Source organism: Trachypithecus francoisi, unplaced genomic scaffold, assembly GCF_009764315.1.
Source record: "Trachypithecus francoisi isolate TF-2019V2 unplaced genomic scaffold, Tfra_2.0 Lachesis_group10, whole genome shotgun sequence".
Classification (NCBI taxonomy): domain Eukaryota; kingdom Metazoa; phylum Chordata; class Mammalia; order Primates; family Cercopithecidae; genus Trachypithecus; species Trachypithecus francoisi.
In genome coordinates, this window is record NW_022681455.1 from 94304547 (window position 1) to 94332261 (window position 27715).

At 40.0% G+C, this 27715-nt stretch overlaps 1 protein-coding gene across 5 annotated transcripts in view; it reads left to right on the top strand.

The window, feature by feature from the left end:
- The window catches only part of FTO (FTO alpha-ketoglutarate dependent dioxygenase), a 414073-nt gene that overhangs the window by 216850 nt on the left and 169508 nt on the right, over positions 1-27715 (top strand). For 3 of the 5 annotated variants that reach the window (XM_033218421.1, XM_033218424.1, XM_033218425.1), the window contains one exon: positions 14060-14184. In XM_033218421.1, coding sequence (XP_033074312.1) covers positions 14060-14184 — 125 coding nt within the window. Of the gene's footprint in view, positions 1-14059; positions 14185-17337; positions 19184-27715 lie in introns of those variants that run through there. The other 2 variants (XM_033218423.1, XM_033218422.1) reach the window with 2 other exon arrangements.

Here is a 27715-nt window from a genome sequence, read left to right on the forward strand (position 1 = left end):
AAGAAACAAAATAATGGCATTCACAGCAACCTGGATGGAATTGGAGACCATTATTCTAACTGAAGTAACTCAGGAATGGAAAACCAACCATTGCATGTTCTCACGCATAAGTGGGAGCTAAGCTATGAGGATGCAAAGGCATAAGAATGATACAGTGGACTTTGGGGACGTGGGGAAAAGGGTGGGAGGAAGGTGAGGGACAAAAGACTTCACATTGGGTACAGTGTACACTGCTTGGGTGATGGCTGCTCCAAAATTTCAGGAATCACCACTAAAGAAATTATTCATGTAACCAAACATCACCTGTTCCCCACAGCCTATTGATATAATAATAATTTTTAAAAGACTGAATGGGGGAAAGAGAGGAATAAAGAAAGGCTTCATTTTTATGACTCATTTTAGTAGATTTAATGTGACTCTGAGTGGCCAGTACTTTAGATTTATCCTAAATCTCAGTAGCAAAATTCTAGGGAGAAAAAAGAGCTAACACTTACGGACTGGCTGCCATGTGTCAGGTACTATGGTAAGGGCCTTATGTGTAAAAACTGAATCCTGTGAGCTCTCTGAAGTAGCCGCTATAAGTATCCTCATTTTACGCATGAGGAAACTGAGGTCCAGAGAAGATAAGTAACTTGCCTGTGGCCAACTTGGTCACTAAGGCAGTTGGCCTTCAGGGCCTTGGTTCTTCCTCCCTGTGCTAAAGTCCTCAAGGACAAGGGAGACCTCCTGAATCACCAAACATAATTTTTTCTTCATTGCAGCCAAAAGCAGAGAAGTTTATGCATCAGCTTTGCTTTAATTTGAATTTTGTACTGTCCAGATCCCAGCCTACATAGGGTGACTTATAAAGTGTAGAATTTGTATGTGTGTGTATATATAATTTTCCCAAATCTTTCATTTTTAGATACACATTTCTCTCATGTTCCAAAACGCTGCCTGCTTAATGTCCCAAAGCATCTCCAGCTCCACGTGTCTAGTATGGAACTCATCCCTTGTGGCTTTACAGTGTCAGGGGTTGGCAGTGGTTGGCAGGGGGGATATACTGTCTTTGTTCCTCAGTTTTTTCATCTTTAAAATGGAGATGCTTGATATATGGTGATCGCTGGATTAAGTGAGATAATGTTGATGACAAATGGTTGTTGGCATGGCAGGTCGTAAGCACTAAATAAACATAGCTGTTGTTCTTACTGCCACTCTGCAGGGACCAGTTCTCTAGGCCTGAGGGCAGTAGTAAGGTCTCAGTCGGACCTTCTGGCTTCACTCTCCTGAGCAGATAAAATTTCCACTAGGGCTTTGGTTCGGGTATTGCTGAAAGAGGAGGTGGGTGGGTGGGTGGGTAGGTGGGTGGGGGTAGATATATACAAAGGAGTGAATTATAACAATGAGCCTTTTCTGCTTCAGTTCTTGTGTAGAAAACATATGTTCAGTGATGCAGGCAGCAGTTGGGTTAAAGACACACTGTAGGGCCGCAGACAAAAGCCCTGTGCCCTTCCTGCATTCACAATGTTTCCAAACATATTCCCTTGTCTCACTTGTTAGGGACTGAGCTGTCAGCTGGATCCTCTTGAAAGTGTGATTTCTTTTTCCCGTTCCCTTTCAAAGGCCGTCCCTCCCTTCCCCTCTCCCCCAATGTTTTACACTTCATATAATCCAGTGTGCCCGACAGACCACTTTGGCCTTTGTGCTACTGATGTTTAGGGGAAGGAGAGAATTGATCTGATGGAGATCTTGGGTAACTTTTCACTTGTCCAAGGATCAGAAAGTGCTAAGCCACTTTTAGGCCAAACATCATCAGTGGCTCAATTATTTCGTACTTGGTGTAGTTAGCCATTCTTCACCTTCAATTAACAGATAAGACAATGAACAGATTAGTGCAGTGGAATTCTTAGAAGTAGCGGCTGGGAATTAGGGGCATGTGTGTGTTGTGGTGCAGTTGGGAGAATCCTTGCTTTTATTTATAAAGTGAATAGTTTTTGATAAAAAGATACAGATACAGCAAGGCACTGCGGAAGTATTTGGAGAGAAGTCAGCCGTCATTCTAGTATTAATTATGTGAAACGTACAGGTATGTCCATGTTTAATTCTAGATTGAGGTAGTATTGCTATGTGCCATGGCTGCAGTTTGAGCATTTTCATTTTCTTTATTGAAGTTTTTTGTGGCTCTGATGGGTTTTATTTTCATCAATGAGACTTTAAAAAGATATATTTATGTGTATTACTTTTTGTTATGTATATATATAACAGTTACGTATATATCACATAACAGTATTAGGTATAATACTAATACATTAGAAAAGTATTAGGTATAATACTTTTATGTATAATCTACTAACACTACTATTGAGGTAACAGTGAGCTAGAGATTTAAAGAACTAGCATGCTAAGTACTTCCATCACTGATTACTCCTGGGCATTTGACCCTCCCAAAGTGGACAAGTGAAAATCTGCAAAATGGGAATTACATGATTATCTTACTTTATAAAGCATACCATAATAAAATAAAAACAGTTTTATAGATGATGGTCAACAACAGCAATTTTCTTGTCTTTGTAGAGACCTTGGATTGTGTCTTCATTGCCGTATCATTGAGTCAGTTTTAATGCTCGTTTCCTTTTTTTCCCCAAGAGTCTTGCTCTTGCTTTCTTTCTGTTTCATACTATTGTTTATTAATTGGGTTGCTCATCCTGAAAAGCAGCAGCATATCCCAAGGAAGGAGAGGCAGTAGGCAGGCAGAGAATTTCCCATTGGCTTAGAGCTGTAAATGGGTTGTTAGCTCATTTTAGCAGTGGAGCAATTATAATCCCGCTAATGAGTAGGCAGATAAGTGGAGTTTCCCTTATATGGTGTCTTCTGGTGTGAGGATAATTTAAACACCTAAAAATCCATAGACAAAAAAAAAAAAGTCATATAAGTATTTTTTAACAGAAAATGCCAACAGAGTCATCCTCCCAATACTTGTCAGAACCAACAAAGGAAACTACTGATGGTGTTTTAACTTTTAGTACTGTCATCTGAAAAATCCTTGAAAGGAAAACATTGTGGAAACTCATACATATTCCCCTGAGACTGAAATTAACAGCCTGCAAAGATCTCAGTAGTGGGTAAAGCTAATAGACGGCGAGTTGGGATGAATTGCACCTAAGGTGGCACCTTTCTCTTGCGCCTGGAGTGGACTGTCACCCAGAACCGACAGTAGAACAACTGGGAAATAAATTGATATTCTTTCCCACATCGAATGAATTCATTTCACAGAGATGGGGAGGAAGTGAGGGTAATTAGAGTGTGTTTCTGAGGCTCTTCCCTCCAGCAGATAGGTTTTGTGTTTTCTTGGTTGTAAAGGGGGCTAATGCTTCAGAAGCTACAGTGATTCCCGGGCTCTCTCGGTAAGACTAATTATGCTGTTTCCTGCTCCCGTCTATGAATCAGCTTTGTTACATAGAGTGCATGTAAAAGTGACGAAGAGTAGACTCTATTGAAACAAACAAATCTATTAGGCTGCTTGGAAAACAGAGGGAGAAAAAAGAACAATGATTTTGTAAACTCCATAAAGGCCAAAAAAAGGCTTTCAGTAAGTATGCAGAGACTAGAAATCAAATCCCATTTCCTATCATAAGAAGCCTGTTGTTTCAGCCGTAGTAGTTAATGTACTATATGTGAAAGATTTAAGACTGGTTGGAAAGCTCTGCTTCTGTTTTATTAGGCTGCTATTGAAAAGCCAACAGCATAACTTCGACTAGGTGCTTTGAGATTTCTTAATGGGCTGTCAGGGGCAAGACTCCAGGGCTGTGCTATACTAGCTCTTTCCTGTACATTAAAACAACAGGGGCCAAACGATCACATACAGAAGTATGAATTACTTGATGCTTTCTCTGTTCCATATGGCCAGCCATGTCTTTGGCAATTAATCATGTACAAAATCAGTCGAGTGCTCTCTGAAGCATTGAAGTCAACATTTAGTTGTACCTGTGCCAGTAGGGGCAGTGGGGTTGCAGGCGTAAAATAGCAGGATGAGGGGCTGCTGGCGCCAAGGCCCAAGCAGCTGGCTTCTATAAACAACACTTTTTTTTCCTCTTTACCTTTCTCCCCCACTTTTTCTTTCTTTCTATTTTTTTTTTTTTCTTTCCTTGACAAGTACATGGGGCTGTTTTTCACTATCATCTGAAACATCAAAGTTGCCAACTGGAGCTCTGAGGTCTAGCTTTCATACACTGCCCCAGCATCCGAGCTTAAACCGAAGGGGCAGGCCATCTTTTCCCACAGCAGCCTGAACATTCCAGCGGTCGCCCGCATGACTGTCCCTGAGAGTTTCTGCAGTGGCGGGCAGGCTGCTGCGGCTCCATGGCTTTTTGTCAAACAGAGGAGGCAGAGTGATTTCTCTACTCATAGAAAGAGAGAGATGGGAGGTATGGTGTAAGTGCTTTGGGGAAAAAACAAAAATAAGTAGTCATTCGTAGTCATGGCTGTGATATTTTAGGATTTTGGGTTTTGTAAATCAATATCCATTTCTTTTCCTCTGTGATATTTCCCCCAAGACTTTATACATATAATGCTGCTTCCAATAGTCCTGATACCAATTTCTGACATTTATCAAGCATTTTGTGTATGCTGAGCACTGTGTGAAGCACTTTACATGGATTATTTCATTGACTCTTCACAAGAGCTTCACGAGTTCGGTGCTATTATTTATACCCCTTTATGGATGAGGAAACTGATCAAAGGAACATTTTCCCTGAATTCTTTCCCCACAGACATTCTTGATTCCTCTCAGCTAGCCCCCATAGCTCAATAGTACATGATGGAAAAACACTAAAATATGTCTTACTGGCACATTTTTGAGGACTCATGTCGTGAACTCTGCAGAGATGTTCAGTCAAATAAAGTGGGTCTTTGAGATGAACTAAACCAAGTGTGTCCTTAAGGTGGGAATAAAAGCCTGCTTTGTTGGCAGCCTCTTGAAGACTTCTGCCTTTGTGCCTTCCTTTCAAGACAGTGGAGCTTATCTCCTGCTTTCCTGGGTGAGTAGACTATGAAGGGCGGGGGAGGGGAGGGAAGGATGAAGACAGCAGCCTTAAGTAGTCCAGTAGACGTGGCACCCAGTGGTGACTTGGTGTTATCTTTTAGCCGAGGTCATCCAGGATGCGTTTTCTCAAATTCAGGAAACAGAGGAAAGAAAGTTTTAACATTGTGTAAACATTGGCACCCCCAAAACCTCCTGCTCCCGGAGAGGGAGATAAGGTAGGCAGAAGGCCTGGGAGGAATGTTTATTTGTTCTGCCGCGCTGTGGATCCAAGCATGCTGGAAATCTTTGGTGGTGCCCAGTCTAGTTTAGAAAATGTGAAGGCATCACTCAGCATTGAGCCAAAGAGGCCTCACAAAAGAGCCATCTTAAACTGACAATCACTAAATGAAGGAAGACCTGAGATCGACCTTTCTTTGATGGGACTAAGGCTATCTCAGTGGGTTCTGTGCCTTTCTTCTTCTTCTTTTTTTTTTAAAAAAAGTTAAAAAAAAAAAAAACGGAAAGAGAGAAAGAAAAAAAAAAGTGTTCCTGGACTTTTGAAGAGGGGAGCCCTGGTTGGGGCTTTTGACAGCCTGTGGCAATGTTGATGTGAGGAAATAGCTTTCCCAGCTGATAACATCTTAAACCAAGTTTCTTCACAAGTTGAACCTTTAGCCCTCATTATCAGTCAGAGCATATCTTTGTAATTTGTGTGTGCAGAGGGGAAATACAAGCCTAACATGAGACAGCTATGTATATAAAAAGTGTTGGGGGTGACATTTTTCCCATAATGACAGTATTACTTCTGTGGTGGTAGTGAGGATGGGTAGAGAGGGAGGTCAGAAAGGTACGCAGTTCTGGGAGCCTGGTGTTTAAATGCCTTTTGAAATTGCAAGAACAGTAGTAGATTTTTTTTTTTTTTTTAAATGAGCTCTGTAGAGGGATTACCAGCCATATTTGTAGAATGCCATCCTGTTTCCATGCATTTCCTTGGACAACATTCTTTGATTTGTAAGATGGAGAGAGTAAGTCTGAGTTTTGGAGTCACAGGCCTATCAGAAGCTGTTGCATCTTATCAGAGAGGAACCAAAAGGATTAAAGACTTGCATAGAAGTATTAGTAAAGAGTAAATGGTGTAAGTCTCCTTTTAAATCTCAGAGTGGTTCCTCTCTGAAAACCCTACATGTGACAAATTCTGCTATGATACAGTGGAATTAGGACATACTGAAAGTTACTGACTGTAGCAGTATGCCCTATAAGAATTAGGTAAATTGCTGAGTTTTAATTGAATCCGTTCAGAATTAGGATACTTTTTCCAAGAAAGATAGGAAACTTAAGCCTAAAATTCAAGGCTTCTTAGAGTTCTTGGCTTTTCTTTTCTAATTTGCATTCAGTCTCTCTCTCTCTCTCTCTCTCTCTGGCTGTGGATTTTTTGATTTGGTTTTATACATGAAGTTTTGAGCCAGGAGAAATGAAAGACTCTGGGAAATTCTTAGGGGTCCTTAATATACTGTGTGTTGCCAGAGTCCAAACTAGTTTTCTCTACTGAAATCTAGAAAGTGGGACTTCTTCCTCCTATGCATACCCTCGTATTAGGAGGGTATATTTTTAGACACATCCTTCCAAATGAGTATTGTCCTTTTAGGTAATCACCTACCAAGGGCATATACTCATTTTTCTGGATTCTGTTGCTTGAGAATAATTTTTCCGACCCCATTCTTAGACTCTTCGTCAGAAATAGTTTGAATCAAATCAAAGCTGGTTTCGCATACTGTTTTTGACCTTGAATAGTGCTTTCTGGCCTGATTGTTAGCTTTACTTCCCAGACATGTTTCAGCATGTCATTTGGCTTCATGTATTCCAAAGTATCCATCAGGAGTCCACGTGCGTGGCGTGTTGCTATACTAGGCGCCTTGGGGATTATGAAGAAATGGGTATGGACCCTTCTGGTTTAATGGAACCCACACTCTGGAAGAGAAAACTTTAAATGAATATGTAAGTGCGATGGAGTACGACATGGTGATGCATAAAAAGAATGATCAGCTCCGCCTAATTTGGTGGAAGGACGTAGTTTGTGGAAGACTTCACAGAGGAGGTGTTTTTGAGATGTTTCTTAAAGAATGAGTAGTTACTGAAAAGTTATACAGCAAAGGTACAAATCAAAGTATAGTACAGAACAGTTGTGTGTTTTCAGGGAATTACAGTTTTAAATGAAACAGATGATAGAAGATAAAATTTGAGAAGTAAGCAGGACCTGTATCAAACGGGTTTTTTCCCCCCAGGCTAAGGAATTTGGACTTCAAAAAAATCATTTTTTGTGTGTGTCCTCCAAATGCCAGTAACCGAAGCGTATATAAACAAAGGTGCTCTGGTTTAGGTGGGATTTTGAAGCCAAAGCTCCTTGTCTCCTTGGTGACCCTAAGAAACTTCGTGGAAGCGCCAGGGCTGACAAAAGCCTAGAAACCACTATTGTAGGTGATGCTGAATTACTTAAAAGGAAGTAACATGTTTGGACATATACTTTTAAAAGATCACTCTTGAAGCAGGAAAATTCATGAAAGGGGTGAGATGGACACAGACAGACCAGTTTGGAGGCCATTATATGGTCCAGATGAGAGATGGGCCTGAACTAAGCCTATGGCAGTGGGGAAGGGGTAAGTTTCAGTCATATTGAAGAGAGAGGAATCACAGGATTTTTTTATGTTTAGGTACAGGAAGTGCAGGAAAGGAAAGGGAAGAAGATTAGGGTGATTCTTAGGGTTCTAGTTTGGGTATTACATTGATCGTAGTACAGTCACCACTCTAGGTAAATACGGTGGAAGCAAAAATAGTCAGTTCAAATGTGGACAGGTGAAGGTCAAAATCTTATGTTTGAAGCAGCATGTTTAAGGAAGATAGTCAGTTTTTGGCTATATGGGACCAGAGCTTAGTGGAAAGGTCCGCTTGAAGGTAGAAGCATAGAGATGTCAGCAGTCTACAGGGAACCCTTAAAGCCATTGGAAGGGCAGATCACCCACAGAGACAGCAAGCCGAAGAGATGAGAGGAGGATGAAAGGTATGACCTTGGAATAACAACAGTTCCTCATCCTAGAATGAGGAAAGGCATACAGGAGACTGAGAAGGACCAGCTTAGTGTCAGGCACTGGCCCAGGAGAGAGAGATGTCCACTAACTGAGAGAGATCAAGTAAAATCAGAACTGGTTCTAAAAATAAAACCCACCCTCAAAGAATAAAGAGATAAAGATTTTCTACCACTAGGGATATGCAAAAAGATATGCCTCTGGCTTCTGGTACATAAAAACTTTATGATTGTGATTGTTCAGTGGTTGCCTGTTTTCCTTTAAAGTTATTCCACTTAAAGTAATAGACATTTTCAGGAATCCCTTTGTTAAACTAGCATAACCTAGCACAAGGTAGATAGATTGGCAGAGTTTAAGATGAAAATAAACAGTAATAATCATGACGGCATACGTACCAGGCAACTGATACTTACAAGAACTGTGGAGAGGTTCTGTTATTATCACCATTTGGAGTTACGGGAAAGACCCACAGCTAGGAGGTGACAGCGGGGATTTGAACAGCCAGTACTCTAAAATTAATACTTAGTTCTTTCTGATCTGGCCTGCATTTCCGTAGATTTCTATTGAAAAAAAGTACTAATGAAATGAAATTTAGCCTCTAGTGCACGTTTCCTAAACCTGGGGGGTTTTCTTCTGTATTTTGGGAAGAGAGGAGGGAGAATGTGTTTTTGGTAATAGGAGACTTTATAAAAATTGTTACTTGTTTGAAGACAGTTCTGTGTTACTACTAATAGGAAAATGGCCTATAAACATTTCCTGGGGAAGTCAACCCTTGAAAAGCCGACACTATTATAAGGAGTAAAAATATCACGTTAATTGCCTTGTAAAAAGAATGCTCTTTTGACACTGAAATTTCCTTTCGTGCAATGATTTCTTTTCACCCTAATTTTTTGAGTTTGAATGTTCAAAGTTCACCCTTCCTTTTCTAATGTTAAAATAGTTTTTTGTGACAGATTTTGTTTTTTTGTCAAGTTATATTTCTCTATATTTTTACTACTTATATGCTAAATGTGTTTACTTGAAATTTGTTTTCTGCACTCTTTGTTTTAAAAATGTGGTGCAAATGTTTTTAAGTTAAATTCTTATAAAATTTACATACAATAAAATTGGCCTTTTTTTGGTATACAGTCCTATAGATTTTTTATGGTTTTTGTTTGTTTGGGTTTTTCTTGAGATGGAGTCTTGCTCTGTTGCCCAGGCTGGAGTGCAGTGGCATGATCCTGGCTCACTACAACCTATGCCTCCTGGGTTCAAGCGATTCTCCTGCCTCAGCCTCCCGAGTAGCTGGGATTACAGAAGTGTGCCACCACACCAGCTAATTTTTGTATTTTAATAGAGACAGGGTTTTGCCATGTTGGCCAGTCTGATCTCAAATGCCTGATCTCAGGTGATCTACCTGCCTCGGGCTCCCAAAGTGCTGGGATTACAGGCATGAGCCACATGTCCTATGAGTTTTAACGTTTGTATAAACTCATGTAACCACCACCACAATCAAGGTACAGAATGGTTCCTCATGCTCAAAAATTCCCTCATGCCGCGTCTTGCCCAATCGAATCCCTAGCAACCACTTATGTTCTCTGACCCTATAGTATTGCCTGTTGCAGAATGTCAAATAAGTGGTTTTGTTCACTGAGCATCATGTCTTTGAGATGCTGAGTGGTGGCATGCATCAGTTGCTCAGCCCTTTTTATTGCTGTTGTAGTGTTCTGTTGTGTGGATGTACCACCATGGGTTTATCCATTTTCTCTTTGAGGAACATTTAGGTTGTTTCCAGTTTTTGGTGATTATGAAGAAAGTTGCCGTAAACATTTGTGTACATGTTTTTGTTTGAACATAAGTTATCATTTCTTTAGATAAATCGCTAGAAATGAGATTGCTAGGTCATATTCTCAATGTATGTTTAACTTTATAAGAAATTGCTAAACTGTTTGTCAGAATGGTAGTATTTTGCATTCCTCCTAGCAGTGTCTCAACTTTTAAAAACTTGAATGCTATTTTAGATGCTCTTGGGTTGGTGTTGGCGGATTGTGTTTCACAGTGCCTTGGGGCTTTGAGAAGATGCCCAGTGACAAAGGGAGGACCTCTAGGTCCTCCATACCAGCTTCAAAGAGAATTGTTCCAGTTTTGTTTGTTGTATATATTGGAGTTGCATGTAAGGATACATTTGGGGAGAAAAGAACTTTATCTGCAAAGTATTTAAAAACCGTTGCAATAGGGAAGTGCACCCACAGTGTGAGATGTGGACTACAGGTGATACAGGGTGATGCAAGGTGGCACTTGGGGACTTTGCACGTGAGGACCACACTGAGGCAGTGATTCTCTCTTCAGCTCCATCTGTTTATGTGATTATGTCAAGGAAGTTTTCATTTAAATCTGCTGCATCATTATTCTCCACCACTTGTTAATATCTTCCTTTACAAAGAGGGAGCATGCTTTAGCCTCAGAGCCTTCAGCAAGCAACAATTCCTGTCTAGAATGAAATAAATATATAGTTTTCTTTATAATATATTTACTTTTATGATTATCTTCTCATTTATAAGTACCATTGGTTTTTCCATTTTTCTTTTGAAGTGAATTTATATATTTTTAAAAATGAGCCAATTTTCATAGTATGTTTTTCTTTTTTCCTTTTATCTAGAAATTACTATGAAAAATGAGTCAATTTAAAGAAAAATATTAAATACTGTATTATATAGTTCATATACAAATATGGCAAGAATTATGAAGATGTGCTAGAATAACTGAAGTTTAGGAAACTCTTGAACTAGAGGATCTGGTTATTTAAAGAAACCTTAGAGTGAATCCTTTTGTGAAGTGATAAAGCACATAACTATTTCTTAGTTTATCCCTTTTATGAGTTTATCATTGATGTAATAGTAATTTCTTAAAAGAAGAGAGCCTTCATTGTTCTTTGTTTTTGTAATACTTATTTTTCAAGTCCCTTCTTTATTCACTGATTTGACAGATATTTTGTGGGCAATGGGGATACAGTGTTGACGAAACAGGCAACATCCCCTTTCTTTGTGAAACTTTCTTTCTTACATCCTTGTTCCTTCCCCTCTTAGAGACGGTTCAGGGCCTATGGAAAACAAGGGCCCCTGGATAAAATGTAAGTGATATGAAAGGCAAGGAAGAGGTAAATGACTTTAAAAAATAAACATTTTAATATATTTACAGAGGGAAATAATTTTGTTTTGATCATGTTTTTGGAGCTAGCTGGATGTCTACTTTGTCTTTCATTTAATGCATTTTTGCATTTTGGTAAGATGATATGTACCCATAGACAAAACGATAAACTATGTGACTTTTTTTTTTTTTTTTTGAGACAGAGGTTCGCTCTTATTGCCCAGGCTGGAGTGCGATGGTGCGATCTTAGCTCACTGCAAACTCTGCCGCCTGGGTTCAAGCGATTCTCCTACCTCAGCCTCCTGAGTAGCTGGGATTACAAATGCCTGCCACCACAGCCAGCTAATTTTTTATAATTTTAGTAGAGACGGGGTTTCGCCATGTTGGCCAGGCTGGTCTTGAATTACTAACCTTAGGTGATCCACTCGCCTCGGCCTCCCAAAGTGCTGGGATTACAGGTGTGAGCCACTACGCCTGGCTGATAAACTACATGACTTTTTGAAGTTCCTTTCAACTTTAAGTACATAAAGTAGGGTGTCACAGACAAGGAGTAGTACTGTTGTTAGAATACCTGCTAATGCTCAGACCTCTCTGAAATTAGACATCTCTTAGATTAGAGATCACAGATTGATAGCTGCCTAAGTTCTATTCAGCCCATTGGTGTTTCTCGTTTGACCCACGTGGTATTTTTTGTTTAATTTTAATGAGTTTACAAGATTTACAAAAATTGGTTTTCACATTAAACACACACACACACACACACACACACACACACACCCCACCAGATTTCTTGTTTATTTTGAAAATTCATGAATCTGGCATCAATGAGCCAGCTTTTCTGAGTGGCAGAGCTGGCTGGATCTGAATAGTGGCTGCCTTTTTAAGGCAGAACATGTGCTCTCTTTTAGTAACCTCTGCTTAACTCATTCATGTTATGTGCCTGGCCTAGTGAGTATTTGAATTTTTAACCTCTGGATCTTGGATTTCGTGCCCTGGAATTACCTAGAGAAGCTGAACGTTCCTGCTTGTGCTGGAGGGCTGAAAATGTTGTTACCACAGAAGCTGCTTGACTGTCCAACTGGGCACATCTTCCAGCACAGTAGATGGAATACTGGGCCTAGGAGGCAGGATCAGGGTCCTTTTCCTGGCTAGTGTCAGGTAGATTATCCAGGCTTCTTCACAATGGAGGTACTTTTTCTGACTTACCTGTTTGCATCCGTTAACATTTTGATAAGCAACAGAAACAGGTTCTGATGAATTTTTTTTTTTTTTTTTTTTTTGAGATGGAGCCTCACTCTGTCACCCAGGCTATAGTACAGTGGTGTGATCTCAGCTCACTGCAAACTCCACCTCCCGAGTTTCAAGCTATTCTCCTGCCTTAGCCTCCTGAGTAGCTGTTATTATATGTGCGTGCCACCACACCTGGCAAATTTTTGTATTTTTAGTAGAGATGGGGTTTCGCCATGTTAGGAAGGCTGGTTTCAAACTCCTGACCTCAAGCAACCTGCCCACCTCAGCCTCCCAAAGTGCTGGGATTACAGGCATGAGCCACCGTGCCCAGCCCTGGTGAATTTAAACAAAATGGGACTTTATTGAAAGGATATTGGGTGACTGACACTATCAAAGGAAAAGCGAATGATCTGGACTCAGAAAGTTCCAGGAACTAGAGATACTCTGAGAACCATGGGTGGAAGGAATTAAGGGAATTGATAAATTGCCTCAGCATTTTCCCCCATTTCTATATCATTCCTCTCAAGAGTCTAAAGTCCTGGAAAAGGATCAGGTTGGTCTGGCCCACATCCTTCAATAGGGGAGGGAGGATAGGACACCTTGGTTGACAGTCCCTCTAAGACTTTATACCATGAAAGAAAAGACAGTGTAAGGGGAGATTTAGGTGATGTTGCCAGACAAAGGGGATGAAGTATGGATTTAGGCAATAGAAAAAACAAATGTTCACCACTCCTCAATGTTGTCATGATGATATTAAATATACACTATCAAATGCTATAAAAGAGTAAGGGAGTAGTGTTTCAAGTTACAGGAGAACCAGGTTATGGGTGTGCTCTTTAAGTAAACAAATATATTGGCATCTGTTAGATAAGGAATATATTGAATGACTTAAAACACAGACAATTTCATTGACATTGTAGTGACAATTTCATTCCTTTTAGCGATTGCTTTGGTTATAAAATCTCCAAAGAAGCCACACTAACTTTAAATTAAAAAACAACATCTATAAAATCTAAAGATGTTCTTTGAGATATTCATTCAAAGAAATGGTCTTTCTGATTTTTGTGTTCCCTTTTTTTTTTTTTTGCAAGATCTTGATTTGCAACGAGCAAGGAAAATGAGTGAATCTTCTCCCTTCTTTCCTCGCCAAACGTTGCTGGCATGAGTAGAAATTTAAAGTAATGATTCAAATAAGAGAGGCAGAGAAAGCCTCAGCTGGGTGGCAGGAAACAGAGAGTGAAAGTCAGAGGCTGCTCTTTTTAAAAAGGCAAAACAAACAACTCACAGTGAAGTGTACGTGAAAATCATTTCTAATAATAGCTCATGGTAGGCAATTCCCAGGGAAAAAAAATCATTGGTGTGCTGAGAAAATTAGAGTAAGAATGTGCAGTATCTTGATGTGTTACTTAAGGCAATGGAGCTTTAGAGTTTACCTTATGTGCCATGTACATTGATTAAATACAAAATATATGCTGGCCATTTTTGGCCATCATTTACTGTATTGATTTGTTAGCAGGGGAACTGTAATAAAAAAGCCATTGATTTACTGTCCTTATTTGCTTATGGGCTTTTTTTTATTATTAATTTTTCACTTTTTCTTTCTGTTTTGGATCATTTCTTGTAGACAAATGCTGTGCTTCATGAAGTTAAAAGAGAGGGGCTCCCCGTGGAACAAAGGAATGAAATCTTGACTGCCATCCTTGCCTCGCTCACTGCACGCCAGAACCTGAGGAGAGAATGGCATGCCAGGTTAGTTCTGTTATGAAACGGGATTTGTTGTTCTTGACAAACAAGAACTATATTTGGCCAAGCCTTCCCTTACGGCTGGCCTCATCCCTTTCCGTTGAGGGGCCATGAAAAATAAGCACATTTAAGATGCTTTCAGCTAAAGTTAGCTTTCCTACCCACGGCACCTACATTAATTGTAATGATCCGTTGACATCATCAGTATATTTACACAATTTATTCCTGAATATAACATTTAGCATAAATGTTTGCATTTTGAGCATAATGTAATATAAGTACCTGATGCTGAAGAACCCCTTTTAATCAACAGTCTAAAAGACTAACATTGCTCTTTCATTAGAGCAGATGTCTGGGAAATCCACATAGTGCTCCTATATCACTCTGTGCAGGGCAGATTACTTGAAAGTATAGTCATGCATCCCTTAATGATGGGGATAGGTTCTGAGAAATGTGTTCTTAGGTGATTTCGCCATTGTATGAACATCATAGAATGCACTTATGCAAACCTTGATGACATAGCCTACTATACACCTAGGCTATATGGTATAGTCTGTTGCTCCGGGGCTGCAAACCTGTACAACATGTTGCTGTACTGAATATTATAAGCAGTTGTAACACAATGGTAAGTATTAGTGTATCTAAGCATAGCTAAATATTGAAAAGGTACTACAAAAATATGCTCTTATAATCTTATGGAACAGAACCACTGACATGTGTAAGGTTCACCGTTGACCAAAACCTCAAAATGTTGTTATGTGGCAATGACTGTAGCCTATTTATCAACCCGATTTTTAGGGTTAACCAACTAGGAATGACTCTTGTTTCAACCTGGTCTCTTTCCATGGAGTTACCTGTGCTTAGAAACTGTGTTACTGGTGAAGACTTTCTTTAAATCGTCAGTTTTTACAGAACTGATGCTTGCATAGTAAATACCATGTTATCCTGTTCTTTTTTGAAAAACAGTTGATATGTGGGAGGCTAGAACTAGTTCTCCCAAATGTTAAGATTATCTTTCCGATCTGTAGTTTGTAAAAGTTATTGAATTGTCATCTGTCTCTAAGCCAGAGGGAGAGGAATCAGGAAGGGTATGGCATATTTTGTCTCAGAGTCTTGTTTGGTGCTTAAAAATTCTATGTGCCTGGAAGTCAAGAACATTTATTGATAGACATAATATTCTGCAAATGACTTCATGCAACAGAATTTATAATAATTCATAGCTTTACTAGTAATAATTATCATAAAATAGGTTTGTCTGAACAAGGCTGAAGATGAGCATTTTCCAAGAAAGGAGACAATATAAGTATTTATTCTCACTGGATATCAGAAAGCTGCTTTTTCAAATATGTACTATTTTTAAATTCAGACTTGTATTTAAATAGTAATTTAAAAATTCCCAATGATACTCACCCTCCCCTTCCCCCATCTTTTTGGTGGTGTGGTCAGCATAAATGGCAGACAGTTTCTTTTTTTTCTTTCTAAAAAAAAATGTTTATAAAAATAGACACAGGGTCTTGTCATATTGCCCAGGCTGGTCTTAAACTCCTTGCCTCAAGCGATCCTCTTGCCTTGGCCTCCCAAAGTGCTGAGATTACAGGTGCAAGCCACCACACCTGGCCAGTGGCAAACGGTTTCAACTAAAGTAATGACTAAATGATTTCCAATTTACCTTTCAATAATTAATTCTAAAATTTTCTTTGTATTATAAGTTAAGCATGCATATTCATTAAAGTATACATATTAAGGAATGGAATATCAGTTTGTGGACATCTAAGGGGTTTCTTTGTCTCTGTTTGATGTTTTATGTCATCCTCAGGATGATTCCAATTAACTAGAATGGGAAGAAGAAAGAATTTCCCTGTAATCTCTCCTCCGGTTCCCTTCCACCCAAAGACCGTGTGGCCCAGTGAGAGCGCAAATGGATATTTTTTGTTGATTGCATTTGGTTTGTTAACAATAATTTTTTAATACACTAAATCATTAGACAACATGGTCAAAGTGGCCTGTTTAAAAGGAATCTGCTTTCAGCATTTCTGGCCCTTACTGCTAACAATTTAATCAGGAGCTGGAGCCAGTGTTGAAGTTGATGTAGTCTAGCAACTGAAACAAAAATTCTCAAGTCCTTTGTGTTAAGGGAGGAGGAAAGAAATAGCTTAACAGCTGACACTGTGCAGACCCCCTTAAAACTAAACACCTGAAAGAAAATTTCAAGAGGCTAGTGTCTTGAGGTCTCAGAAGGAGAAATGTCCTCAGAGTATTAAATAACCATAATCCTTCTCCCCACCGCTTCTCCACCCCCATTTGATGTTTCCCATCTTAGTGACCTATCTACAGACTCATCCATGTGATCTGTATAAACAGACGGTTACCATACACCTTTCTTTTCCTCATCAAAGTGTCATCTGGCTGTCTGGAATTGGGCATTGCCTCAAGTAGCCGTCAAACGGGTGGTGGTGAAAGTTATAAAACATCCACTGAGGTGCTTACTGAGCAGCCTGTGTTTTAGAGATTGGCCTATTGTGTACTTCGGAATTACACAAGGAAAAATGTGCTTTGACAGAAAATAATTAGCACTCACCAAAGGCCAAGCAATAGGTTACAGTATTATACTTTCATCAAAGCTATCAGGGGATCAGTTAGATTAGATAATAGAAATTTTTTTCCTCTGAAAGTTAAATACAGATGACTCTAATTACCTTATATTGCACATTAGAGAGTGCATTATGAATTGTACAACTTCAAGAAATTTAGGTCAACTGAGCTGCTGCAGCTGGCAATAACTTTAGTATAAGTCTTTTGTAATAAAGGTTTTTACCTCTCTTTAGCAGGTTCATTTGCGATCATATTAGGGAGAATTTTTAAAGTAAAACTTGTAACCTAGTTATAAAATATTTGTCTGTCTCTTAGGTCGGACGCCAAGCCATTGTTTGGGACTCACTGAAGTCTCTTAAACTGAAGCATATGTTCCTTGTAATTTAGCTTCTTGAGGAAAGTGTCAATTTTGCATGACTTGGGGTAACCGAGTTTGTCACAGTGTCACACAACCCAGCGACTCTAGAGGCACATCTGAGTGCTGTGGGTTTCCTTCTCCAAGCTTCATAATCCCATAAACAACCCTCTCCAAATAGGCTTATTAGGGCTGTCTATTCACTTCCCTAGAGTTGAATGATCCAAAGGACATCGGGAGAAGCTGTGTGAATGCAGGGTAAGTGTTAACAGAAGTGGGACAGAATTTCTGAAGATTCGCCTTTGTTTATCCAGTCCCCTCTGCCTGATGGACAGCTTGTTATAGCTTTTAAAGAACTGGGCGAGCCCTCTGATCTGACCCCTTCTTGACCTGCGTAGCCCAAAGGTCGGTCTGCAGCTAATAAACTCTGAGGTTCTTGGGGTCTACTGTAGGAAAAGGCAGAAAAAGAGCAGCTGCAAGGACCGGGTGTCCCAGGATAGGCTACTTTAGGGTCACTCTCTGATAATGAAAATGATTACCAAATTATATGGAAGTTTAACCGCAATCGTGAGTGAGAGGAGGGTGGGGCCCGGCGTATTAGGTTTGATAAATGAACTGTGAAGAGGCCCATCTGGCTCTCAACATCTTTTCTCCCCCTCTTTCCTTCCAAGGGGAAACATTTTAAAATAACAGCAGTACATATAGACTCAATGACCCATACAAGGAGCTGGAATGGATTAAGATTTAATGGTGACAGTGGAAGAAATTATCATTTGAAAAGTGCTCCAAAGAAAAGGTGCAGTTCAGTGTCCACACCCGAGTTGTCTTTCTAAATAAAATATAATAAAAATCACTGCCTTGTTTATTTTCTACAAAGCCCTGGCGTCTTTCCTAGATGGCTGAAAATTTTGAGGGTGTTGTTTATTATGGAATAATTATTTATAGTTTAGCTTCAGAAATGGAATGGGCTTCCTTTGCCTTGAAGAAGTCAGAATGAGAATCAAAGATTTTGTTCTGCCTGCTTGCTTCATTTCAGTAATGTAGGTAAATCAAGTGTTAGAGAAAATGCTTTTCCAAAAAATGTGTGTCCATGTCAGCATCTGACCACTGACTCTTGTGCACTCTTTAGTATGAAATATAGGTGTGACTCTTGAACAGAGTCTTATTCCTACTACAACCTGGCAGTTTTTCTGTAAATATAAGAAGAAAGCACATAATGTTAACTGAGTAGTTATGTTTGGTTCTTTCTTTATTCCTTTTTTCAAAGAAACATCATAGTGATGCTAATCATTGCCAACAATGGATGAGGTCACTATACACTATTCGTCTATTTATTTACCACTAATTGATAAGATTAGTCTATTTAAAGCTCTCCCCCAGTTTCTCATTAACATAGAGTCCTAATTTCAGACCAGTGATGATGGAGGCCATGCAGCTCTGTACTTTTCTGCAGAGATGAGTGGCACATGCCATGAGTCCGCTTTCTGAAACGAGAATGATTTCATTCAGTAAGCATCTTTTCGTATATTTTGTATACCTACTGCATGAGATGCTGTGCATAAAGGAGAGTGAGCTAAGTGGCCAATCTCAGGGTTTATCTGGGGATGAGAATGTAGAAGTGTCCTAGAAAGAGGCTGTGAGAGGCAGTGGCAAGGAAAGCAGTGGAACCATCATTACCACAACAGAGTGGCAAGTTCTCTGACCCACTCGGGAAAGTATTTAATGGTAGATGTCTTGGAAGACTAGAATTGTTGTGTTATTGAAAACCCTTTATATTGAACTATATTGTCTTGTAACACAAGCCTCACCCAGACAATAGTTATGTTAAAAAATCAAAACAGAAGGCTTTTAAACATTATCCAAAGTTAGCATATTTTTCGTCAAGGTTTTGGCTTGGCTGTCTTATGTCTGTGGGGATTTTGAGTGAGCAGAAAGCCAGGTAGAGGATAATTCAGGGAGGTGGCAAATACTTGAGAATCAATTATGCTTTTTAACTTTAAAGCCATGGCCCTAAATTTTTGCTAAGTGAGGTATAAATACAAAAAAAAAAAAAAAAAAGAAGAGAGAGACACAAAAGCAAGGTCATTAGGATTTTTTTAAAAATTGAGGTACAAGTCATGTATAATGTAAAATTTCATACAACAAAATTTATCATTTTAAAGTGTACAGTTAATTGTGCAACTATTACCACTATCCAATTCCAGAGCATCTTCCTTCCCGCAAAATGAAACCCTGCGTCTGTTAACAGCCACCTTCAATTTCCCCTTCTCTCCACAGTCCCGAGCAAGCACCAATCTACTTTTTATCTCTACAGATTTGCCTATTTGTAACATTTCTTATAAATGAAATCATATAATACGTAGCCTTTTACGTCTGACTTCTTTCATTTGGTATACTGATTGTAGGATGCATCCATGTTATAGCATATAAGTACTTCATCCTTTTTTTTTTTCTTTCTTTCTTTTGAGACGGAGTCTTGCTCTGTCGCCCGGGCTGGAGTGCAATGGCCAGATCTCAGCTCACTGCAAGCTCCGCCTCCCGGGTTTACGCCATTCTCCTGCCTCAGCCTCCTGAGTAGCTGGGACCACAGGCGCCCGCCACCTCGCCCGGCTAGTTTTTTTTGTATTTTTTAGAAGAGACGGGGTTTCACCGTGTTAGCCAGGATGGTCTCGATCTCCTGACCTCATGATCCGCCCGTCCCGGCCTCCCAAAGTGCTGGGATTACAGGCTTGAGCCACCGTGCCCGGCCACTTCATTCTTTTTTACTGCTGATTAATACTCCACTATATAGATGTGCCAAATTTTATTTATCCAGTAATCAACTGATGGGCATTTGGGTTGTTGGACAGTAATCAATTGATGGACATTTGGGTGGGTTGACTTTCTGGCTATCATGAATAATGCTGCTGTAAACATTCATGTACAAGTTTTTGAGTGACATGTTTTCAGCTCTCTTGGGTATATACCTAGGAATGGAATTGCTGGGTCATATGGTAATTCTGTGTCTAACTTTTTGAAGAACTGCCAGGCTGTTTTTCACATCTTTTACATCATCTTATGTTCCCACCAAAAACGCACAAAGTTTCCAATTTTTCTATGTCCTCGTCATTACCTGTTATTTTCATTTTTTTTTTTTTTGAACTATAGACATCCTAGTGGTATATTATTGTGGTTTGAATCGCATTTCCCTAATGACTTATGGTGTCGAGCATCTTTTCCTGTGCTTTTTGAAAACTATTGTTTTTTTCAATAGGACGTTTTAAAACATGGCGGACTTAAGGACTTCCTTACCCCTCTTGTTAGTGGTAAAGAGCTCACAAGCCTATTAAGAATATTTGGTTTGTAGAAAGAGTGGGGTTCCAAATGGGGCTGTCATTAAGTTGCAGCAGTGCTTGTTTCCGCGTTACCATGGTCAGACCTGGCTCTTTATTTATTTGCATGTGGCCCCACTTATTTTTTTCTAGAGATTACCTACTTATTTCTCCTACCATTCTCTTACAGTTCATTCAGCATTGCACACTGGATAGGAATGTAGCCTGATTAAATGGAAACTCAGTTCATTTATAGCTCTGTAACTTTTAGGCTCAAACAGGACTTACTGTACTCCCATAGGAGACAACTTCATTTGGGTCCAAGGAGCCTTAAAAATGGTGCTGAGATTCGTTTCAAATAATGTTTATGAAAGTTTCTTAGAAAAGCTTTTAGAAACTACTTGCTTCTAGTTAAAAGTGACTCTCTTCAGGTCCAGATAATCCTCATATTGGGCTTTGACAGCTCCAAAAACTTCCAAGTTTCCATTTTTTCCTGGACTAGTAAAACAACGGTCTTATTATTAGTCATCTTTCTATTCTCTGTGACCCCAGCCATTACCACCTACCCCCAGAATGGATCCACTCTGGACATCTTTGTTAAGTCTGTAAAATCTGGTTGTTAGAACCTAGAATGTGTAATGAATAGGATTTACTATTCCAAGCTAATCAGCTTTAGAACTTTGATCTGGGCTCAACAAGTATAACACTTTGTGTAAGTTGCTTATGTGGATCAGCTTGGGTTCTAAAACTAGCACATTGAGGTGTTCTCCACGGGTATCTGTCTCTCCTTCTGCCTCCTAGCTAGTCACGGATTGTATGCAAAACTGACAAGTCAGCACCATCCAGTTTAGCAATTAACTATTATTTATTGAGTGTTTATTAGGTGCAAGTAACTGTGCTAGACACTGTGGGGAATATCAAGATGAGTATGACTCGAGTCTCAACTGTGAAATAATTTACTTTAATGTGGAGGTGGTAGTTAATAAGAATACAATGGCTAGCATACACACTTTAACTCTTTTTACTGTGAGGCACTGTGAAACCGTAAGGTAATTTAGCAATGGGGTCTGCCCTAAGGGAACTTATATTTTGATAGAAGCTTTAAAAATGAAGTAACCTGACATTAATTATATATGGACTTGATTCTGTGTTTACATTTTTATCTCTTCTTCCAGAATGAAAGTTTTGTAAGGATAGGACATTTGTTTGTTTACCAGCTGTAAAACATACACCCCAGGTGAGGTGCAGTGTCTCGCATCTGTAATCCCAACTCTTTAGGAGGCTGAGGCGGGCAGATTGCTTGAGCTCAGGAGTTCAGGAACAGCCGGGGCAACATGGTAAAACCCCATCTCTACAAAAAGTACAAAAAACTAGCCAGGCGTGGTGGCGCACACCTGTTGTCCCAGCTACTCGGGAGGCTGAGGTAGGGGGAAGCACTTGAGCCCAGGAGGCAGCGGTTGCGATGAGCCGATTGCATCACGACACTCCAGCCTGGGCGACAGAGTGAGACCCTGTCTCAAAACAAAAGAACAAATTTGCACCCCAGATCTTTGTAAAAATTAAGCTATCTCTTCCATTGGAATAATGCCCTCTATCGAAGGACCTCATTACCTGTTTACCACATATCCCTGGCATCTAGAAGAATGCCTGACACTCAAATTTATGAAATAACTTTCCTCTCAATCTATTCCAGTGTTTATAAGTACTTTGTCTTTATTAATTTTGAAGGGGTATGACCACTTGTGATATTGGCCTGTTGCTTTTTTTGCTCTTTTTCTTAACCTTGCCTGGTGTGGAAATCTTGAAATTGGAAGTCAAGATGGATCTCTGATATTGGAAGTAAGCATTGGTTATTCGTCTAACCTTGCCAGGGGGTGGAAGCCTTGAAACTGGAAATAAGGAGAAATCTCTATTATGCAGTTCTCTGGTGCTTAAGCCCCAAGATGGTACCTCAGGCCCTTATTCCAGCATGAGCGAAGAGGGATGCCATGTGCACAGGCTGACTCCAGTGTACTTGAGGAAGAGAACACCATGAGTCTTGGCTAAGACCAGGACAAAAAGACATGGTCTCCTCCCTGAGCCACCATTCCCAATTTGTTGTCTTTCCTGAAAGTTAAATGGAGCTGGGTGAGAAGAGGAAGAACTGGCATGGAGGGGAAGAAGAGAGTTGTAAAGACCGCCCTTGGGACATGCCTTTGAATAAAGGGATGGGTTTTAGTTCAGTAGGGATAGGGACAAAGCTGAGGCTAATATGGCTTCCATTCCGTAGACAGCTATTTTTTCCTGGTCACCTGCTAGTGTCCTAGTCTGCTTTAGTGATATCAGCACAGTTATGAACCTTAGCATTGGTGACTTGGCATGTGGACTACAACTTGGAGCTGTGTTCACAAAAAGTGGAGCTCCTCACCTTGAGGATGGGCTATGGGATAATGAGACTGATGCGGTTATCTGCTGAGACAGCCTGTGATTGTGTCATCGGACCATGTCAGCTGCTATCATTCATGCTGAAGAGACTGGCTGCTTACTCCGGCACAGCTTGTTAGTTGGGAACTAGAAGTTGTGACATGTGTAGTTGGGTAGCTGTCCATTGCTACTAGGTAAAGTTGTTTGCAGTGTTGGGGTGGGCATGAGGAATAAATGGAAGAGATTCCAGGGAGAAGCAGGGAGGCACTGGCCTGCTAGTTGCCATCTGGGTCTTTTTTAAGACATCTGTCCCTTCTCTTCTAGTAAGTCTCTACTTTTTGCTGCCCTTAGCAGAAGAAAGTTCTTTGTGTCTCTGATCCAGATTACTCCATAAAACCTGATAACTCCATAAAACCTCCTCATAAATGTGTAGGAATTGAAACATTGTATAAATTTAGAGCAAAGATTAAATGAGTCTAGAGATAGGGTTACTTTTTTCCCCCAAGATACAGCAACTTATCTTAAGGAGGCAAGTGTTGTTCATGTTATTACCATTGTTACTGTCATTATTTGAACAGTTTTATGGGGGACAAAAGCCAATTGACTTCTGTGCATCTTATTTATAAAATCAGCACATGGGCTTTAGCATGAACTCTGTTTCTGGCAGGTTTCTGACCGCGATCAGTTGCTGGCTGGCTGTTTCTTATGAGCAGTGCTTCTTAAACTTTTTGAGAAAATGTTGATTCATTTAATTTTCCAACATACATTGATTAAATGTCTGTTGTTTTCTAAGCACCGTTCCAGGTTCTGGGAATACAGCAGTGAACAAAACTGATGGCAGTTCTTTCACGGAGCTTGTATGCTAGTGGAATGACAGATACGAACTGTTTTCCTAAGCGGAACTCTGAAAATTTCTTTTATAAAATGTACATGTAGTTGCTATTCCCTGTATATTCACCAGCACTCAACAGTGACCAAAATAAAGTCATTCAGTTGAGATAAAGATACACCACTCTATTTTCTGAGCTTTGTCATAAAGTAATCACTTGTTGTAAAATTTGCATTTCTAGTTGCAGTGGGTCATATTTGGGAAGTAGCCAGTGGGATGCTAGTTTTCTGAGGAACACCATCCTAGGGAATCCATAACATTAATTCTCCTTCAGTTATCCACACCCTGGTCCCCATTTCCTTTTCTAAGACCTGTGTCACTTTAAAGGTCTTCACTTGAAGGAAGGCTTAAATTCAGGCCACATTATATTGACAGATCTCTCTGAAGAGAGAATGGGCAAAGCCGGACCTATCTCATAGGTGTTGGGGGATTACCTGTGATAATGCACTCAAGTACTTCATAAATGCTGGTTTTTGTTGTTAGGAGTGATCTGTCAGTCATGCGTTGGTTCTACAAAGATTTCTTAAGTGCCTCCCTGGTATGAGGCACTATCTTAGGTCCTGAGGTTATAGAGATGAGTAACATGTGATTAGGGGAAATGTATTACACAATGTAGAATAATAAATACCATGGAAGAGATTGAGTCATGGTTCCATGGAAACCCACATCCCAGGGAAGAAGACAGGCTCTCCTTAAGTGTTCTCATAAGACTCTCATTATGTGCCCAGCCACAGTGAGAAATACTGCTCCGTTACCCAATTGTGTTGGCTACCAGTGGATAGGTAGCTGTTTGTCTCAAAGCATGAGTGAGAAGAAATAGGAAGAAATTTATACATGAGGATAGGTCATTGTATAAAAGTTGTGCTACCTTCTTTCCATTGTATAAAGTTTGTGAAGGAAAAATGGTTTTCTTTCAGAGTAAATTTCATTAGTATGGTTGGGGGCATAGATTCTGAGTCAGATTGCTTGGGTTTGAATCTTGGATGCACTTCTGTAACTCCAGGCAAGTTACAATTGTGGATTGTAGCCAGATGAGTTACTTAACCCCTCTGAGCCTCAATTTTCTCATTTGTTATTTGCCTAGGGGATGATAACAATAGAACCCATTTCATAGAGTTGATTAAGCAATTAAATGTAAAACACCCAGAGCAAGTACCTGTAACATACTAGATGTTCAATAAAAATGACCTGTCATGATCTTCAGATCAAAACAACAAAGCCAGGAATAAACCCAGCCCCCCTTATCCAAATTGGCCTCTCCTTTGAGAGAATGCCCCATGTAGTAAATATCCTAGCCTCCTTGTAGGGGCCTGATATTGCAAAACTGGTTCAGGGAAAAACACCAGACAGAGTTGGTGTTCTGCGCTCAGCACTGTCACACAGAATTGACAGGTGGAGGGCTGGACTTAAGTTGGAATCCCATCATTAGTGGCTGTAGGACTCTGGGCATGTTATAGACATTCTGTGCCTTAACAACTTTATGTAAAAAACAAGCGACTTGATCTTGATCACCCCAAAAGTGGAAGGCATCTTCCAGCTCTCACAAGGAGTGGCTCCCATACGTGAGATCCCCGGGAGCAGGGAAAAGTGGGTGTTACTCCTGATGGGTTTCACTCCTCTACTTCCACTTTCCCTGAAATCTGCAATGGTACTAATTTTAGTAACAATAGCAGCTGGCATTTATTGAGAACTCACTATGTTCCAGACAGAGTTTTACATGCTTTATATGATGAGAAAACCGAGGCATAGAAGTGCAGAGTAACTTGCCCAAGGCAACAGCTAGTAAGTAGTGAAGATGGAATTTAAGCTAAGATGGCCCAGGTTGGCCAAGAGCAGTAACAAGCTTTAGTTTTTATCAACCACTCGTATGGTTCACTTAGTATTTTAGAGACCTTCTAGGATCCTTCTCAGTGTGGAGATAGGCAGGTATGTATCTTTACATATTTATTTCCTCTGGTACTGAGCATGTTTTACAGTTTTTAGTTGTGGGTGCATCTCTATAAGGAAATAGTATCCAGCTAATGCATTATCAATCTCCTTACTATTGATCTTTTAAAGGAAAGGTATCACCTTTATATGCTGTGTCATTTCTTTCATATTTGTTACGGTCTTTTAGAAGGTGGGAGAGTAGGGGTGAAAATTAGAACACCAAAGTTTAGCCTCTGAGAATCTGTAAATCTCTGTAAATCCTCTAAGTCAAGTAATTTTGGGGCTGTGTTAGTCAAGGCTGATTTCAGTAGGTGCCCTTAAGGTGAAAGGGTAGCAATTTATCTACTCCATAATGGGTTAATCACCAGCTGTACAGTTTGTTTATATCTAGGAAACAATTTACCGCACATGAAGAGTAGTAATTTTATTCTATCTCAGGGGTATCCCCAGTGTATTTTACAAATTTACTCTGTAATGTTACAGATAAAAGTTTAACTCTGGCTTTCAGTTGAGGAAGTCATGGTGGAGGAGGATGGGGGAAGGGGAAGGAACAGCTCTGCTGGCCTGTAGGGGACACTGTTGCATCATTTATTAGCATTTGCCAGTCTATTGTCCCAGGACAAAAAAACAAAACCAAACAAATCAGAAAACAAAACAAAAAATAGGTTAATCACCTTAAAAATGCTTATTAGAATTATTTGAATCGTTCCAACGTGTTTAGGATGTTCAGTACTTCTCAGGTATTGGTTAGACTGTTCAGTATCCATGCATGAAAGGAATAGGTTAGTGCTTCTTTCTGAAAAAGGAGTGTTTGACAGGACTCTTCTGATTAGCTTTCTCTCCATAGTCAACTTTGGATAGGGTGCTCAGGATGTTACTTTTTAGTTTAATAAACCTTTAGGTTTAGTTAACCATCTTCATTTTTTTATTAAGATATGCTCATATTAAGTTGTTTGCTTCCAGAATGTATGCTAAATAAATGTTGTAATCCTTGGAAGGGCATTTTGAAAGTTGTTATTGTCTTCTTTTTATCCTCATATATTTTTTTCACTGAAAAAGTTGCTGTTTACTGAGAAAATGAAGTCATATCTACAAGGAAGGCTTATGTAGGGCCTGGTCTGAACTCCAGGAAGCATACGGCCAGATGCTCTGCTATGGCTCTCTTTCCAGACTGTTGACAGCCATTGTATCTGTCCAGGTACCCCATGGCCTTGCCAGCAAAACCTCCACCCCTCTGCCCAGCTCTGGCCTCTTTCCTACCAGAATACGGGCCTGGGAGGCAACTGCAATGAACCCTCAGAAAGCATAGGTTTTGCTAAGGCAGCCTGCACAGTAATGATATTGTTAGCTTGCTTCATTTCCAGTTTCACCATCAATTACACCATGTGTTTCATCCAGTTGGTGCTACCCTCCCAGTGTTAATTATAACCTACAAGACTGTTACAGTTAATTTTATGGCAAGCATATTGTCTCTTCAAGGCTCCAGAGCAGCTCATAAATTATCTTGAAGGTAAAATGTAACTTGGGGAACTAGTTATGAAAATTCCATCCATCTCGCTTAGGAGCTGCAGCTGCTACTGTCAGCTGCCTTGCCGCTGCACTGTGAAGGAATTACGGTGGGTCAAGTTTAAGAGGGTAGGCCCAGGCTGTCACTGAGGAGAAAGGCTGTCCTGGCCCTGTCAGACAAGTACCTTCTGCCAATCCCTGGTGGTTTCACTTTGCAGGCAGGAAGAGGCAGGCAGCGCAGGTGGATGGTCCCCAAGCTGTCTGTATTCATTACTTTACAGAAACTTCTTGTAGGTAGGCAGGTCCAGAGACCTTTCCTCTTCTCTGTTGTCATGATGTTAGGCATCATCTGCAAAGTGTGAGATAGATAACTCTATAACTAACTCTGGGCTTGGTTCAGGAGAGGAGGAGAATAAGGGGGCGGAAGCTATTCGTGGCAGCACCTCCCAGCCACCCCTTGCTGGTCTCGTACATGGTAATTTCTATCTTGCAAAAGCCCCTGGCTTGAACGAGCATTTTATTTGTGGTGGTGATTTTTCCTATAATCCGATA